Source organism: Poecilia formosa, unplaced genomic scaffold (assembly GCF_000485575.1).
Source record: "Poecilia formosa unplaced genomic scaffold, Poecilia_formosa-5.1.2 Scaffold131, whole genome shotgun sequence".
Taxonomy (NCBI): domain Eukaryota; kingdom Metazoa; phylum Chordata; class Actinopteri; order Cyprinodontiformes; family Poeciliidae; genus Poecilia; species Poecilia formosa.
In genome coordinates, this window is record NW_006800070.1 from 1,252,128 (window position 1) to 1,269,686 (window position 17,559).

The 17,559-nt window shown below is 38.8% G+C and overlaps 1 protein-coding gene across 2 annotated transcripts in view; it reads left to right on the forward strand.

The window, feature by feature from the left end:
* Window positions 1–15,983, forward strand: part of slc8a3 (solute carrier family 8 member 3) — a 131,914-nt gene extending 115,931 nt beyond the window's left edge. Inside the window, exons 4-8 of one of the 2 annotated variants that reach the window (XM_007561885.2) lie at window positions 4,840–4,857; window positions 7,953–8,077; window positions 8,244–8,343; window positions 10,877–11,146; window positions 14,638–15,983. In XM_007561885.2, coding sequence (XP_007561947.1) covers window positions 4,840–4,857; window positions 7,953–8,077; window positions 8,244–8,343; window positions 10,877–11,146; window positions 14,638–15,014 — 890 coding nt within the window. In that variant the 3' untranslated portion in view covers window positions 15,015–15,983. The remainder of the gene's footprint in view (window positions 1–4,839; window positions 4,858–7,952; window positions 8,078–8,243; window positions 8,344–10,876; window positions 11,147–14,637) is intronic. The other variant, XM_007561887.2, reaches the window with a different exon arrangement.
* Window positions 15,984–17,559: the final 1,576 nt, after the last annotated feature.

Sequence of the window (17,559 nt, forward strand, 5' to 3'; positions counted from 1 at the left end):
TTTTTTTTTTTTTTTTTTTTTTCTTTTTTTCGGTCTCAATTTGCATGTCTGCCTATTTTTGCAATGTGCTGATGTAGGGCTACATTATGTCTCTAAGTACTTTCATAAATGCAGCAGCTTCACTAACGAAGACTGATAACACGTCCCCAGCATGACTGGATCTGAAAAAACAAAGATATCTCATCTCTTCCCGTCCTTTCATCCCTCCTCACATGAATCCTCTGACTTTCTACCTGCGCCTTCCTTTTGTTTCCTTCACACGTTTCTCTGAGATGGTGTTACCAGTGAGATAAAAGATGAAAACTTAGTAGTTCCCAGTTACTCCAGTGCCACCATGAGGCTAGATATTGTGGTTTCCCCTTTAGTATCCAAACAGCTACAGCACAGCACTTTAAATCTGAGGCACACGTTGTCTACTACTATAGGTTCAAACACCTAGTGCTGCTTCTAACTTTTCTTTACTCTGATCCATTAACCGAATTTTTTTTCCTCAGTTTTTTTCAATGATTATGTTCCTTTAAAAAGTGGTTTTATTTATTTCTTTTTGTATTTTTTCAAAAAATACTTTTCGTATGAAAAATAAAATGTTAAACACAGGTACTGCTCTTTAAAGTATAAATTATGCATACACAAAGTGCTCAGTGGCATCAAGCTGTTAAGATTTCTGAATTTACAAGTAAACGGACGTCACCACTGACTCTTATATTCAAACCCGTCCCCCGGGCCCAGGTCCGTCTCCGTCCTAGTCAGAACAGCCTTGATAAGACAAATGATGATTCAGTCCTAATGAGCTGAGCACAGATCGGCGCTGTATCGATTCCAGGACTCAGAGCCCAGATGTGAGATGATGACACTTAAGTGTAACGCCAACAAACACGGAGTCCTCCAACCCGCTAATTACATCCTTCAGGTGGTTGTTTTTCCCTTCCAGCTGTAAAATTACTGGCAGACTAACAGCACTGGACTGATTGTGAGTGCAGCTGGTAGACGCTCTAAACCACCTTCTCTTCATATAGTATAGCACGAGTTACGTTTCCACTGAAAATAAGATCGCACAAATTGGAATTACGTAAATAATTTTGCTTAATCAAGACACAGCAATTTCAAGAACTGACGTTTTTTTTCTCTAGGATGAGGTGTTTTGTTTTTTTGTTTTTTTTGGCTCTATCAAATGTACTGTATTTCTCATAACTGCAACAGAAACACAATTCGTATGGCACGTGTCATGTGATCACAAATCCGGTGTTATCACTGGCGGGAGAGATGGCGAAGACAACTGGAAGTGATAGGAGGAGGAAGAGGAGGCATGTTTTATTGGTTTACTGTGTGAACAAACATTTACGTGTGATTTTAATTGAGTTTCTTATTGGTTAGAAACACCACAAATTGTGAAATTGGTTGTTTTTTTCCCCCACATTAGTGAGTTATCAACATTTTGCGCACATTTGTAATGGAAATGCAGCTACTGCCTACATGATCTGAGGCAAGTCAGTCATATGTCTGTATACATCTACATATCTGCTATAAACTTCTTTGAATCCTGGTGTTTGCATGTTCTCCCTGAGTATGGGTCAGCACTTTGCCCCCTTTCGTATCTTCATCGGCCGTTTCATACCCCGTGTCTTTAGGTACAAAAAAAAAGCACTTTTCTGAAGAATGTTTCAGGTTGACCATGGCTCAATTCATACCGGCCAAGATGAGGTTTTCATTTTTATACCTGCTCTGCAGAGCTGGCCCAAGGTATTAGGATGCCCTCGGCAGAATTTCAGCTTACAGTAAAGCCCACAAGGCACCTCAGCATTCCTCATGCTTGATGATTTATGTATTCTGCACTAACACCACTTGTTTGCAGTTACTTGGAGAGCCAACAAAAAAAATTAATAACTATATGATGCAATCGTATTAGTCATATCACAGTGTTTAATGAATGAAAAACAGTCTTGCAAATATCCCAAATGTGTTGAGTATTTAATTTCCTCAGTAATTGTTGAATGTTCTCATGAAGTAGTGTGCATGAAAATGAAAAACTGTGATCAAACAAGGCAGTCCTTCATGTCGTTCTCTCTTTGGCATAGAAATTCTGATTTCAAGCGACTTTTGATGGCATTTGAGTATTTCGAGAATTTCTGTCATGAAGTGCAATTACATATGATGGTTTACTTGGAACGTTTTTTTTTTTGTTTTTTTTTGTTACTTTTCATGTTAAAGAAACTCAGATACATGTTAAAAAAAATCCTTATGAATATTTAAAATAACAAGGAACTGAACCACAATTAATCCAAATCCAGGGCACAATGACATGATCGAAAGATAAAACAATAAAATTACATTTTTCAGCTCAGACCAGATATTTTTTTGGCATTGAATCAGGAAAAAAAAATCAATTTTAGTTTTTTTATGACTGTTAAAATTATTCTATTTGTTAAATGCCAGAGTGAAGAGAGAGGTGTTGTCTTTGTTTTCATAATCAAAGTTTGACATAAAAACTGATATGCGTTAATACAGTTAGAGAAAGCCCAGATATTGGGCTTTGTAGGCTTTTGAGAGCTTAATTCACAGCAGCTGAGGTCGGCTGTAGCGTACTTTGAGGCAAACGTACTGCTTCCTTATCTGACATCATAAAAAATTCAAAGAGATGAGTCAAAATATCAGGAAGAGAACATCGGACTTCTAAGAATCAAATTTTTAGATGCCATTACCCACAGTAAAGTGAGTCCTACACACACGCTTGCAGGCGATTTCACCTGATAATATCAATGATATACATTGAAGTACGAGGATAGGGACAAAATGGTTGCATGCAGGAATGAACTATAAATTATTCCAAAGCCCTTTATTACTTTTTATTTCAACAAGTCAGTCTTTTTACGATCACTAGAAGAATAAAAACATACTGAGGCCCATAAACCCAACATGCCTGCCAAACTGCTACACTGTCCTTATGCTGCCAGTGAATTAAAACCCATTTAAAATTTAATTAGACTGAATTGCGTGTATTACTTTACAGCAGACATCTCTCTTAAAGCACATATTGTGTTTGAAAGGAAATACTTCTTGATAAGCTTGGCGTTTTACACGAAGCTGAATTGGTTCCTTTCTCTTTTGTCTCAATACAGTTCAATGACAGACTTCACACAGTATATGTCGCACCACTCATATAAAATAAACATCCGTCCCTTCATTCCTCTGATGCCAACTTGAGTTATAACTAAGTTATGACTTAGTTATAACTAGGATGGTTTGGTTTGAGTTTAGTTTTGGAGGTTCTCTGACTAAACTCAGCTGGTGTTTCTGCCACATTCATCTTTAGATCGCCCAGCTCTGTTAGCGCTGATGATAATGAAGCCAGTCGCCCACAGCAGTTATTGTGCTTACCTAATAATGATGACAAACTGAGGGTCTGTGCGATAAACTGGTCGATTACTGTCTGAAAGAGGCTTGAGCAAGGAGTCGGTCAGTTTTTGAGAATGGTAAACCGCTTTGGTTTTTAAAATGCCTCATCAAAGATGCATGCCACACTTTTCAGATTTTCATCCATCAAAAAGTAAATCATGCATCTTATTCCTTCCACTTAAATATAAAAGATTTTTTGTTGGTTTGTCAAGTAAACCCCCCTAATAAAACGCACTGTTGGTGGTGTGAATACTTTTGCCAGGCACTGTAAACATCTTTCTAGGTCAAATTTTCAAAGAGCTTTCTTATTTTTTTAATCATGATTTATCCTCTGCCGACGATCATGTGGGATCATTTGTGGAGTCCCAACAGATGAATGAACAAACAAGAGACATTCTTAATGTTTAACAGAGATGCCAACATCAGTACACTTTATATTTTCAAAGATATCGGGTCAGAAAAGGGATGTTTACAGAAAATCACTTCCCCTGTTGACTAATTACAGAACAACAAAAGTGCCTCCGCTTATCACAACCTAATGCTCCAGTGAAATTAAACGTGTGTGGCCCAGTGGCAAAATATCCCTGGATGACAGAGTGCATTCAGGGATTAGTTTTATCAAAGGCGAATTTACATGTTGAGTTGAGGCTTTAGAACAATGGGAGACACTGATGTGCAACCTTCCATTTCAATAACATTGGGGCTGCATGGTATTTTTATAAACATTATTTATGTACTCGCATTTTCTCTTGAATTGTAATTTACAAAAATCACTCCACAAACTGATTTGCACACACTTTTAAGAGCACCGCAAACACATGGTTGCATTAAATCACCTTTCCTTCTCACCTTCCCTCTCTCTAGTCTACATTTTGAATTTTCATTGGAAGCATGTCGTTTCTAGCTTTAAACATCACCTTTAAATTGTAGGAAATCCATACATTTTCTAATGTGTAATTTTATTTAAAAAAAAACAATAAGAAGAACCGACATTTGTTTCCATCTTGTTTCTGTTTGCAGAGAAAGGGAAGAGGATAGGTTTGATTATGTGGTTCTGTCGTATCACAGTGATAGTGATGCAGAACAGGGTGCTTAACTGAAGCAGAGCAACAATGTAGGAGGTGCAGTTGCTTCAGACACTGTGTCCAAGTGCAGGAAAATACATATAACATTGGTAAATATCAGTTATCGGCCATAACAGCAGTTTATCTATGCATCCATAAACGTGGGATTGGTGGATGAAGTGTTATATCTACCTCCATTGGTCATTGAGTGGGGAACAACCTGCACAGGTCACCAGACTATTACACTCAAACCAATGGTCAGTTTAGACCAATTAATAGCAACTGCGATTCTACTCTCTTTTAGTTTCTTGCTCTGTTGGCTGCATTCCCATTGGTCTCAACTTTGCCATTCCTCCTCATTCCCTCTCTCTCTCTTCCACAGCCCTGTTGTTAGCTGATGGTAAGTTACCATCCCTCCTCTGTCTGCATCCTCAATAACCTGCTTCCTGTGATGTGTGGGTTGTGCCTAAATGGTTTGAAATTACTACTTCTCAGGGTCGTACAGAGATAAGACACTAGGTAGAGCTAAAGGACCTGCCCATTTTTCCTCTGAACAAAAGGAGCCCTTCTGAAATCTTTATTTTTTTTTACAGTGTAGTGTGTGACCTGCAATTAATCTCATACTACTAAGACAGGCCACACAAGCTGCCCTTTCTTAATACCTGAGCACCTTCCCATCAAAATGCGAACTGCATGCCACTGCTAATTTTACTTGATGTTTCTGTGTTAAAAATTTAAAAGGTTCACTGCAAAACCACAAAATCTTACCAAGTAATTTTGGTCTTGTTTCTAGTGCAAATATCTACACTTGAAATAAGACCAAATGAACATCTAAGTAGTTTTCCAACAAGATATAGGAGTTTGTTTTGAGTCAGTGATTCCTTAATTTTGATGAAAGCATTCTTGTTACATTGGCAGATTATCTAACTTACAACAAGATATTTTTGCCATGTTATGAGTGAAATAATCTGCCAGTGGAGCTAGCACTTTCTCATCAATATTATGGAATTACTGACTTAAAACAAATGCCTCTATCTGCTGAGAAGTTAGTTTTTCATTCATTTAGTTTTATTTCAAGAGTAGATATTTGCACTAGAAACAAGAGCAAAATTTCTTGGTAAGATTTTGTGGTTTTGCAGTGTTCAACATAAATAAGCTGCAACCAAATCAGTTTTGAATACAGCCTTTTTGCTGCTTTTTATGTTACAAATCAATCACACCCCTTTTATAAACAGTATCAATAAGCCAACACTGGATTTGGGCCTAATTTGAAATCCATGTTATCCTGCCAAGTCAACACTTGATAACCAGCGAGATAATTTTTTTTTTTTTTAAAATCAGCATTTTTTGCTATTAGAAATTTAATTACCTACGTTTGATTGCATTATTATTAAATTCCTTCTCCTTGTCATGTAGCAGCGCAGCTCAGAGCGAGGGGACGGCTGCATAATCAAATTTTTAGGACAAGCGAGAGATATCCCGTGAGGGTGACGGCACACACCGTCTTTTGGGTGTGGAATTGACTTTTGCTTGAAAGTGCGTGCGTGTGCTAAGGAGCTTCGACATTTTTATGCATGCCTCTGTGTGCGCTCTCTCTCAGATACGCCCTCCTATCAGTAGAGGGCCGGCTGTGATCTTTAATGGTGGTGTTAATATTTAATGGTAAGCGTGTTGTCAGCAAAGAGCAGCAGGCTGGGACTCGGGGCTCGTATAAAAAGATGACAAGTTCCCCGCGCCAGGTGGCTCAGTCGGCGGGGGGAGAGAGACGAAGGGATGAGAGGCGTTCGGATCCGTAAGCCACTCCTTGTTGATGGAGTCCGACAGCACAGGATTGATGTTGCGGAGCTCTTTATTGTGTGCGTTTCAAAAGCTTCTCGGAGCCTCTGTTCACAGTTGGGCCGCGTCGGATATGTGATAGGCAGATGTAGAAACTCCCCAAGCGGTGAAAATGAGCAAATTTAAACTAATCTTTAACGTGTGTTGACAGTCGGCGGGTGGCCGTCAAAGTAGTCTGGATGTCTTAAATCAACAGGGCTTAGTCATTCCTCATGCAGCCTGCGTTAGCTGCTCTGTTATTAAAAATGAACAAGCTTTATAATTTAGTTATATCAGTATCTGTGGGACTTAAATGCAGGAACCTTTTCCGGAACGAGTACGTTTCTGAGCAGTTTACTGATTAAATACCAGGGTAGACTCCAAATGTTTATGGACAATGGGTCTGGTGAGCAGGTAGGACTTTGTTTCTACTGTAACCAAAGATGGAGTTTAGCATGGTTTTAACCATAACCACTGAAGCAATCAGAGATGGCTTCTTTTCTGCTTCCACTGTTTTTAATCACACTTGTGTTACGTCGGTCACTGAAGCTAACTGGGTGTGAAGTGTGCGTTTGCTAACAATGATAAGTAATCTGAGAATCTCTGTTTTAAGAATCAGAAAGAAATTCACATTGTGGAAAACGGTAACCGAGGGCTGGACTTACTGAAGAGTCACTTTTTTTGCCATAGAAAATTACTTTTAAGTCAGACTAAATCTATCAGCTTAATTCAACATGAACTGTTGTCTCTCCTATGCTGACTTTGTTTTTCAAAAGATATTTATTGTGCTCTATAACCTTTTTTTTTTTTTTGCTTTAAACATTAACACTAATGTCTAACACATAGATTGCCTCTTTTCCTGACCAAAAATGACCGATCACAGGGGGAAGGCGAGATCAATTGTTTAAATTTATTTATTTGTTAGAGCTCTATACGAGAAATCAGGATTAGCCTTAACTGGTATCGGTAGGTAAACCATTTATAAAAATCAGTCTCAAAACTACAATCAGCACATCTCTAGCTAAAATATCTTATGTATTTTGTGGTACAACTGGTAGGAAAGTTCCTAGTTAGTGTTTAGAAGGAAATTTGCCCCTGGATGGGCTTTCCTTTTATAAAACGTTAGCTTAATCCTCTATGAGGATATGTCTTAAACATATATGTTTAAGACAGGTAAGATAATGACTCTTTTATAACACTCCACACAGCCCCACTTAGAACAAAATTCAAGTAGCTTTTTAATTAAAGTATGTTTCAGAATTTGAAATCAACTACTTAAACACTCCATACATACATAGAAAATGATAAATATAATCAAATTAAAGTAGCTTCTCAGTAGTTCCCTTTCATTAAGCAATCAGCTGTTGGCAAATTGATTAAATGTTTGGCTATATTCTAATTAGATTGTAGGAACATCTAAAAAGGGATATCTTGAATAGACAGAAGAAAGAAAAATGAAGGCTGAAGTATTTCCAGATTAAATTAAAGAACTTCTGGAAAAGAACCGGAGATTAAACAGAAACAGAAGTCTCATTCCACACTTCTTTTTTGTTTCCAAGATAATTCACATTTTACGGTCCTAGAGTTTTGATGTACATAATATGTTGAGGGAGTAAAAGTTGAGCTTTTCTCAATGAGATTTTTCTACTTATTTCATCCATGCTGCTTCTGTCCATCCAGATGTACCAGACAGGAAGCTTACGTCTGACGAGGAGGAAGCCAAGCGGATCGCCGAGATGGGAAAGCCGGTGCTGGGGGAGCACCCGCGGCTGGAGGTCATTATCGAAGAGTCGTACGAGTTCAAGGTGAGTAAAGTCGCAGCCGATATGTTTCTGTTTTCTCAGAGGAGCTTTTCGTTGCCTGAAATTGGACGGTGCTGCCACCGTGTGGTGAATCGGGTGTACTTCTCTCTGTGAAAGCAGCATGATGATGTTGATGGGAGAAATAAAAGTGGTCTGTGTTGACATCTAGAGCACAGTGGACAAGCTGATCAAGAAGACCAACCTGGCTCTGGTGGTGGGAACGAACTCCTGGAGAGAGCAGTTCATGGAGGCCATTACTGTCAGTGCAGGTAATGCTTTCTGTTCTCCTGTGTCTGCTGGACTAAAATCTGTTCATCTGCTCATGTGTGAGACTTGGGGTGTTCTGGTGAAAGAATAGGGTCTATATAATCTAAACTCATCTGGTAAACTTGTTTTTTTATGTTTAGGTATGAAATACAATGATATTTTGGGTCAGCCTTTTTCTCTAAAATAGTGATTTTGTCATTCTTGTGCAGTTCCACTGAAAAGTATTCACTCCTCTTCAACTTTTCACATCCTGTTTTGTTACAACAAACTTTAATGTATTTTATTGTGATCAGAAGAGGGCATTATGGCTTCACTTGGAATAATTCTGACTCACAGTGAATGTCACGACAGTATACTAGCAAAAATAATAATTGACCCAAGTAAGAGTAAAAAGTAAGTGTAACTCAAGTAAAGCATAGCAAAAATACTTCGAAAAGTAATTTTTTTCCCCAAATTGTTACTCAAGTAAATGTAACAGTAAATGTAACTAGTTACTACCTAATCTGACTGAGATAAATCTGCACAAAAGCAGAGCACAACTCGTGTGCTAGAGTTTTTTATTTTTTACAAATAAGAAAAAAACAATCTCTGATGTTATTGAATAAAATTCAACTTGTCGAATGTTAGTGTAATTTTATTTCTGCATAACTTTAAGCTACAGTCATCCTAATACAGGTGGCTGTACTCTTTATTAAAATAGTCAAGTCATTGCTAACCCGACATCTTTTAAATCTTACAAAAAAAGAGTAACATCCACAAGAGGCACAGCACAACTCACGTCCAGCAACATTAACTTCAGCCGCCGTCCAGCGAGAGCCAGTGAAGGCCTCAAGTTTTGTCGCTGTGGTGCTGAAATATTTAATCGAGAGCGCATCTTTACTATTTGATGATCCGTCGTGGGCTGAAAAATGCATGCGGCTCACGCGGCCTGACAGTTGGAATCATGACAGTGCAGGCCTCTTGCTTGTCCGCTTAATGTCCTGCCAGCTGCTGGAGCACAGAGGAGCTCTGCAGCGTGGAAGAGTCCTGCTCAGGTCATCCGGACTGTGGTGCCTGGTTCGTCTTGCAGAACACAACAACCTGCAGCGTGTTAATCCAATCGAGTTTATTAGATTTGATATCGTTAAGTGAATTTTCTACAGCCAGAGTCAGAAAAGTCACACTTACAGACCCGATAAGCTTCTTGCCTTGTTTGCTCAGTAGTTCTCCATGTTTATTTCCACTTTACCAATCCAAAACTTGTTGGTTTTAAAAACTGTTTTGCAAAACTGTTCACAGTTCTGGAACTTTTTTTTACATTTTGAAAGCACAACCGGAAACTTTATGCATTTTACTGGGGATTTGTGTGACAAACCAAAACAAAGTGCTTGTGGTAACACATGGTTTTCAACATTTTTTAAAATGTATTCATAGAGAAGTGTGGTCTGCATTTATATAGAGCCCCTCTGAGCAAAAGCTTTGTTTAACTGTGTTTTGTAGCAGTTTGATGTTTTCAGGGAATATTCATACCTGCCTGTTTATCCAGAGATTGAATTTAAAAGTGAAAGTTTCTCCTTATAACGAGGGAGGTTTCATATCTCTTAATAACGAAAATGTTTCTTCTTAAACTGAGAAAAATTTCCTGTTATGAGATTCAAAGCTTGTTGAAATGGGAACAAATTCCTCATCTTCCATAGATCTGGTTGTGAAGAGATCATTTAAGCCAGTATTTTTTAGATATTTTCTGTCATTTTTAATTTCTTTTTAAGAAAAAAAAAAATCGATTAAGATCGATAATTGGATTCGGTAAGAAAAATATCCAAGATTTTATTTACAACCCAGAAGGCCCAGCCCTACGTCTGATGCCTTGACAGAACATCTGGATTTACACTTCAAACTACACACATGTGGACTTGAGTCATTAATAAAGACAGATGGCTGCCCTGCATTTAAGAGCAAAGAGGGTGAATACAAATATGCATGTCAAACGTAAAACGAGAAGTCTAAGTAAAATACATCGTTTGTGGTTGTAATATGACAAATGTGACAGAGCAGGAGTTTAACCTAAACTTTAAAGCCCTATGCAAGTTAGTAAAAGTCACACTCATTTAAATAAGTATTAATAAAAAAAGAAACAAGTAAAGTGCTCAATCATTTTTTTGCAGTTGTCACCAAACTTCATCTCATTTCTTAATTGCCATGCAAAGCAGCTTGTCCTTTGAGGCCTCTGGCACTGACGAGTATTTATCACACATTTGGAGTCAGATTTGCATAATAATAACCTCCGGCTGAAGTCAAAGAGATGTTTCCTGCTGGGAAATAAGTGAACATGCCATTTTAAGTGATTGTTGTTCTCCCTCTTTCCTTCTCTCTGTCACGCCCTTTATTTCCTCCGTTTCCTCCAAATCCCCTCCTCTGCTCTCTTTCTCAAAACTTTCTGCTTCGTCGCATTCCATTCTCATCTCCCTACATCTCTGCCTGTGCTCTTTTCAATGCTATCAATCCGTCCTTCGTTTCCCCCTCGTCCCCTCGCTCAACCCCACTTCTGCCCAGGAGATGAGGACGAGGAGGACACGGGCGAGGAGCGCCTTCCGTCCTGCTTCGACTACGTCATGCACTTCCTCACCGTCTTCTGGAAGGTTCTGTTTGCGTGCGTCCCCCCCACGGACTACCTGAACGGCTGGGCGTGCTTCATCGTGTCCATCGCCATCATCGGCCTGCTCACGGCCGTCATCGGCGACCTGGCCTCCCACTTCGGCTGCACCATCGGCCTCAAGGACTCGGTCACGGCGGTGGTGTTTGTCGCTCTCGGCACGTCCGTCCCAGGTGAGTCCAGGAACAGCAGGGGGGGATGGGAGGCCGTCTTTGATAAGGACGCATCATTTTCAATACTTCACCGGGTCTGATTTATAAACCCGTCCTCGGGTTTGTAAAGCCATGGTGTTCATAAGTAGTTTATTTCTGTCCTTAGTTCATTTTCTCACATTCTCCAAACTGATATTTGACCTCAACAGGAAGATTTTTTTTCCCCCTAAACCAATGCATCAGGTGTTTTCTTTAATTAAAGGTCATTCAGTCAGCTTTAATACGAGGAAGGAATAAACCAAAAATGTATTTAAACTTCAGTTTACCTGGTTAAATGGTAAGGAGAGATATTAGACGTCATATCCCTGCAATAACTAATAGATCTGTTGGTGTATTTGTGTTTTCCTTTGAATTCAGAGTTTTGTACAGGGAATGACGTCCGACGCCAGATGCTAGTTTTAAATTAGTTTTAAAGCGTGTGTTTTGTTTCGCCAACAAATTTACAAGTAAGCATTAAGTTGATTTAGAAAGTTGAAAAGTTTATTTCTATAAAGTTTGTTACGGTTTACAGCTAGTTAAAAAAGAAAAATTCTTAGGAAATGAGATTTAAGAAAAACAAAGTAAGAGTCATCCAACTGAATAGCATGTCCATTTGCTTTTGCCGTAGATGGCCTCCACGCTCGATCAGCATGCCTCCGTGTTTCCAACTAAATGTCATGAACATTTTTAGCAAACTTTTGAAATGTCACAACAAAAGAAGAAAATAGGAAAATGCAAATTTAGAACGTCTGGAGCAAATCAACCAGGCTACGCAAAGCAAAATTTGTCAGATGTTGACGTTAGGCATAGATGTAATAAACAAGATGTAGCGGTTGCAAACAACCATGGAGCACACGTCTCAGAAAAACGTGGGAGAGTTGTCCACTTTGAACTGGAGGTTTGGACTTTTGAAATTTTTCAGCTTCATGCCTCTGGTAAGGAACAGACCCACCAGTGGATGGGAAGCTTCGCTACGTAAGAACTAGTTCTGCTAACTCGCTTCCAACTCCCCTGTTGGCCGTTAACTCCTTCGGAAAAGCCAAAAACTTTCTCAAGCGAGTCTAAAAACATTTTGTGAAATTGAGGAAGGCATTTTTGAATTTCGCCATTACCATCAACCTTTTCTAATGCAATACTTCAAAATGCACATAGACGTGGCTAGTGGCTCTCCTGATGCGTTTAGGAGCATGTTCCATATTAATGTTGACTCATGCATCTCAAATATTTTTTGCTGAAGCAGAACTGAGTCCAAGAAAACCCTTTTGTAAAGAAATTGGACTAAAATTGTGTAAATCAAAAGGAGAAAAGAAGAAAAATTCAAGTTAATTCACTCAAAAGAGGTTTGTTGCCTTATGCAATGCCACCAGAGACAAAGCTTGTTCTTGGGAGGGTAGAATGCAACTTGGTTTAAAAAAACATTTAAAACACCAACTAAAACAATGTATGGGGAAAAAAAGCTGACCAGGACATTCTGTGATAAATTACACCTAAAGTGAATTTGATTGATTTTACACAAAAGTCTGGCTAGTAGCTTTAATTCACATACTGACAAGGGGTTGGGACATTAATATCGAACTTTTCCATCTAATCTTTTCTGGGTGTACTTTCCCTTTTGTGGAAAGATGAAAAAATGAAAATAAAAACCACTAAGAGTAATATGAAGTGTAGGCCTGAGTGAAGGAGATTAATGCAGCTAATGTCTGCAGAAGTAAAACATTATTTCTTGAGATTCCTTTTCAATGACTTTGTCAGTGCTACTTTGTTGAACCTTTTTGATAGTCTGAGCTTTAAAAAGTTATCAAGCTAAAATCTCTGGAGACTCTCAGGCTTCTTGTTGGACAGTAAATGAGTTCACTGTGAGATGTCTTACATAATTTTCCTCCAACTGCAATTTAATATGCTCTTCTGCTTTTGGAAAATCCATTCTTTTCCTTAGCCCTTCCAATCAGACAGAATTCTGCACTCCGAACAACGCTTCCTTGACCGACCAAAGAATGCATACCGAATTTTTGCCCTCGGGCCACATTCAGTTTTCATCAACGCCTGCCACATCCTCGCAGCCAAAGAAAGCCCAAATTACTCGCTCATCTGTTTATTTAGAACTTGATTGGTCGATTTAAAACTCGTCTGAGCCACTATTTCAGAGGAAACAGCCGCATCGTCACTGATTGGCCATTTTGTAACTCCTGATTATGGCAGAAACTCTGCTTCATCAATCTACCCGAGTCTCTTATCAATGGATTCTCTGGCAATCAGATGTTTCAGGTTCTGCTTGTTTCTACGGAGCTCTGATAAAACCGGGCACCAAGTTACATCCCACAGGTTTCAGCTGAGATGTATACATTTACCTCGTTCTGGGTGGAGGTGTTTAAACTTTTATACAGCTTTTTCTTCTGGATCAGAGCTTGTTGGATATTTCGTGAGCACATTTCTTTATATTGTAGAATAAGTTTCCCCTTTGACAATAAAAGGAATGTTTTATAATTTTGGGGGGTGTTATTTTTTTTAATCAAAATTTTGATGATCATGATTGATTTATAAAAGCAATTACTTCCAAGAGGTTGAACACTCTTTGTAGACACTGTTTTACGTAATTCAGTCATGTTGACAGAGGCACACCTCGAAGTTGCAGGATACTGCAGGACGTCAACTTTCTCCTCAACTTTAACCAGCTTCTCTGTCCCTAAAGCATCATGTTGCTAATAGTTAGTAGTTTATTTCAGTATCTATATCAGTCTCCCAGTATATTATGAGCCTGGCAGGCCAGCATTCTTTACTTGACCCCCCACCAGGCTAAGCGTTGTTTGTTTATTTATTTTAATACATAAGCAAACAGTGACAGCAAAGGCAGGCTGAGCTAGGTTTATATAACAAAATATCAGTAATCTTTAGCAGACAATTATCAATTTAAAAAAAAAGATAATGGCATGTGGTTTTATATACAAAACCTAGAGAAATGCTAGTTTTATTTAATGTACCACTATATTTTCCTTGTTGTTGATGCTTTATTTTCAAACCTTCCTATTAATTCTTAAAAGAAAAAAATAACACAAAAACACAGCGGAGCAACTGCTGGACTTCCCTGGCATTCACACCACCGGGCTTAGCTAGTTTTCTGGGGGAAACTCTGGGCTACGATGTCATAAAATATGGAAAACTCCAAAAGCAACACTTTCGAAAGACCCTTGCGTTGGTCTAATGAATAAATGCAACAAAAAAGAACGACGTCAGAGGGGGCACCGCGGTTAGAGAGGGCGGCAAGACATAGAGGCTACAGACCTAAACGTGGCTGTCCCGAGCTCGACTTCCGTCTTCGGTTCTTTTGCCGCATGCATTTCCCTCCTTTTCTCTGTCGCATTACTGTAAATAAAGGCCACCAGAGTAAAAATAAAATAATAATAAAAAAAAAAAACACATATCAATGGCTTCCCTAAACAAGGCTGACTTTAAAACAGAATGTCTTCTTTCTGCAGATACCTTTGCCAGTAAGGTAGCCGCCGTCCAGGACACCTACGCGGACGCTTCCATAGGGAACGTGACCGGCAGCAACGCCGTTAACGTCTTCCTGGGCATCGGCATGGCCTGGTCCGTGGCCGCCATTTACTGGCACATGAAAGGGAAGCCGTTTGTGGTGGAGGCCGGCTCGCTGGCCTTCTCCGTCACCCTCTTCACCATCTTCGCCTTCCTGGCCGTGTCGGTGCTGCTCTACCGGCGCCGAGCCCACATCGGAGGGGAACTGGGCGGCCCGCGAGGACACAGACTGGCCACGTCGGCCATCTTTTTCAGCCTCTGGTTCCTCTACATCCTCTTCTCCAGTCTAGAAGCCTACTGTCATATAGAAGGCTTCTGAACAGATTGATACTCCCGACGAAGAAAAGCAAAGAGTGGAAATTGGGTCAATCTTAATGCTAAGAACGTTTTTTTTTCTAAGATATGTCGTCTGCTCTCTCCTTCTCCACCCTTTCCTAAAGAAACCTCGGAGGCGCGCATTCTGCCCTCAACAGGCCCGAACTGCAGCTTGCATCTGGGTTTTATTTCCCAGCATGCCCCCGAAGGGTTGCGGAGGAGATCCTGCATTCTGCTATTAACCTGGAGAGAGCAGAGTCAATCAGAGGTCTATATTTTTCTCAAAACGGGACAAAAATGACTTTTTAAAAGAAACATATTTTGAGGATAAAAATGCAAAAACTAATGCAACAAAAACAAGAGACCCAGTCAACATAGAGGAATTAAAAAACTATTTTCTGATTTGAAAAAAATAATAATAATAATAATAATAATGACATTACAGTTGAAAGGGAAAATACGATGTGGAGTGAAAGAGGGGTGGATTCATAGTATTTATTTTATTTGCATCCTTTCCTAAAAGGAGTTCTGTCAGAAATTCCGCAACCAGGAAGAGGAACAAGAAACGACAGCGACAGCTCACACCGCCGGACGAATCACGACTCAAGCAGGAGAACATGGGGGTGGGAGGAGATGCGAACACGGTCAAACTGCCCTGAACATTACTTCCTTACTCTAAATGTATCTATATATAATATATTTCCATATTTTCTGTATATTTTCAATATTTGTTTAAATGTGGTCCTCTTCTGCTCTGACAGAGGATCGCCGCGGCGCAGCGGGAGGAGGCCGGGGTGAGGGAGGGCGGGGGTCAAACTATATATCTGAGGATGTCTTCACCTTTCTAAGAGTTATGTATCTTGCCTATAGGTAAACGAGTATGACATTGTATTTTGTTTATTTACCAATATCTTGGTCTCACTTGACTTTTCACCGTTTTTTCGATCGGAAATCCGAAGAAAAGATAAAGAAACAACAAAAAAATAAAAAATAAAAGCGACTACATTTGTTGCTGCAGAAATAAATTCAGAGGTATTTTTGTACTCTTCCTTCCATGCACTTTGCTGTATAGTTCTACTTCTGGAGACTTCTTCTTCTTCTCCTTCTCCTTCTTCTTGTACATGTGCAAAAGGCTAATGGTCAAAGTGGTCACGATGAACTGAATGGTGCCTGTGGAGGGAGAGTTGTTTGCTGCAGCTACCCACACTAATCAGCCTTTTGGTTTGGTCAGAGAAACCCCGTTTTCTGCATGAGAATCCATTAATTAATATACATTTAGTTTATACATTTAATATACATTTAGTATCTGTGTCCAATTACTGACACTCTTGATTTGTGCGTCACTTTGTCTTGGATCTCTTGGCTGGTTTTCAAACTCAAAACGCATTCGTTATCACCTTGTTTCGTTCTACACTGTAAAAACACAAAATCTTACCAAGTACTTTTAGTGTAGTTATAGTGCAAATATCTGAGTAGACTTGAAATAAGACAAAACTAAGTTATAAGTAACTTTCCAGCAGGAAATAGGAGCTTGTCTGAGGTAAATAATTCCTTAATTTTTATTTTAAAAAAAGAAAAACAGTAGTTCCCCTGGGAGATTATTTCACTCATAACAAGACATTTTCCCATATTAGTGAAATAATTTTCCGCTTTTTCCATTAATATTAAGAAATTATTGATTAAAACAATCTCCAATGTCTTTATGAAAAGTTAATCGTCAGTTAAACTAGACCAAAAATGTTTGGTAGGATTTTGTGCTTTTGCAGTGTAGCTAGAGACGGAAGTGTCACTTTTTGACAAAGAGGTCCCAACCAGTTATGATGCCGATCCTCATGTACAGATCTGGAAAACTCTTTAGTCCTGTATTTTTCAAACAAGCAAATCAGCTTCTGTAATAGAACAACATGCAGTTATGACGCGCTCCAGCACCTCACATATAATCCACCATCTTGGAATCTTTCTAAGTACCTTTCAAAATAAGATATGAAAGAGCATACAACTCCTGGCAAAAAAAAAAAAAAAATTAAATTAAATTTAAAAAATTGGAATCATTAGAGAATCTTAGAGAATAGTAGAATATCACATTTTCAGCCCAATGAGAAAAATAAAAATGTCGGCATAAAACAAATTGAAAAAAAGTCACAGTCAGTACTTTGTGGCATCTCAAAATTACCTATGAAATACAAATAATATGATGATTAACCAATCAGGTTCGGTGCACAGATCTGTAGCTTTTATGTAGGGCAGGGTAAAATAAATACTATTTTAATTTAACTCTGTCTGCCTCATCAAAGTTTCTCAAATAGGCATTTTAAAGGTGACTAAACCTTATTAGTACACAACAACTCACTCTTCTAACCACAAGATTAGACTAGTGTTACTATTTGTTTTAGAAATACAGAATAATGAGTGAACCCCGTTTTTTTTTTTACAAAAAATACCACAATTTCTAAAAATAAATAAATTAAAAATAAAAAAATTGTAATTTCTGTTCTGACTTTTTGCCAGATGTTGTAGAAGCCCTACGCATGTTTACAGTTGCAAAAATA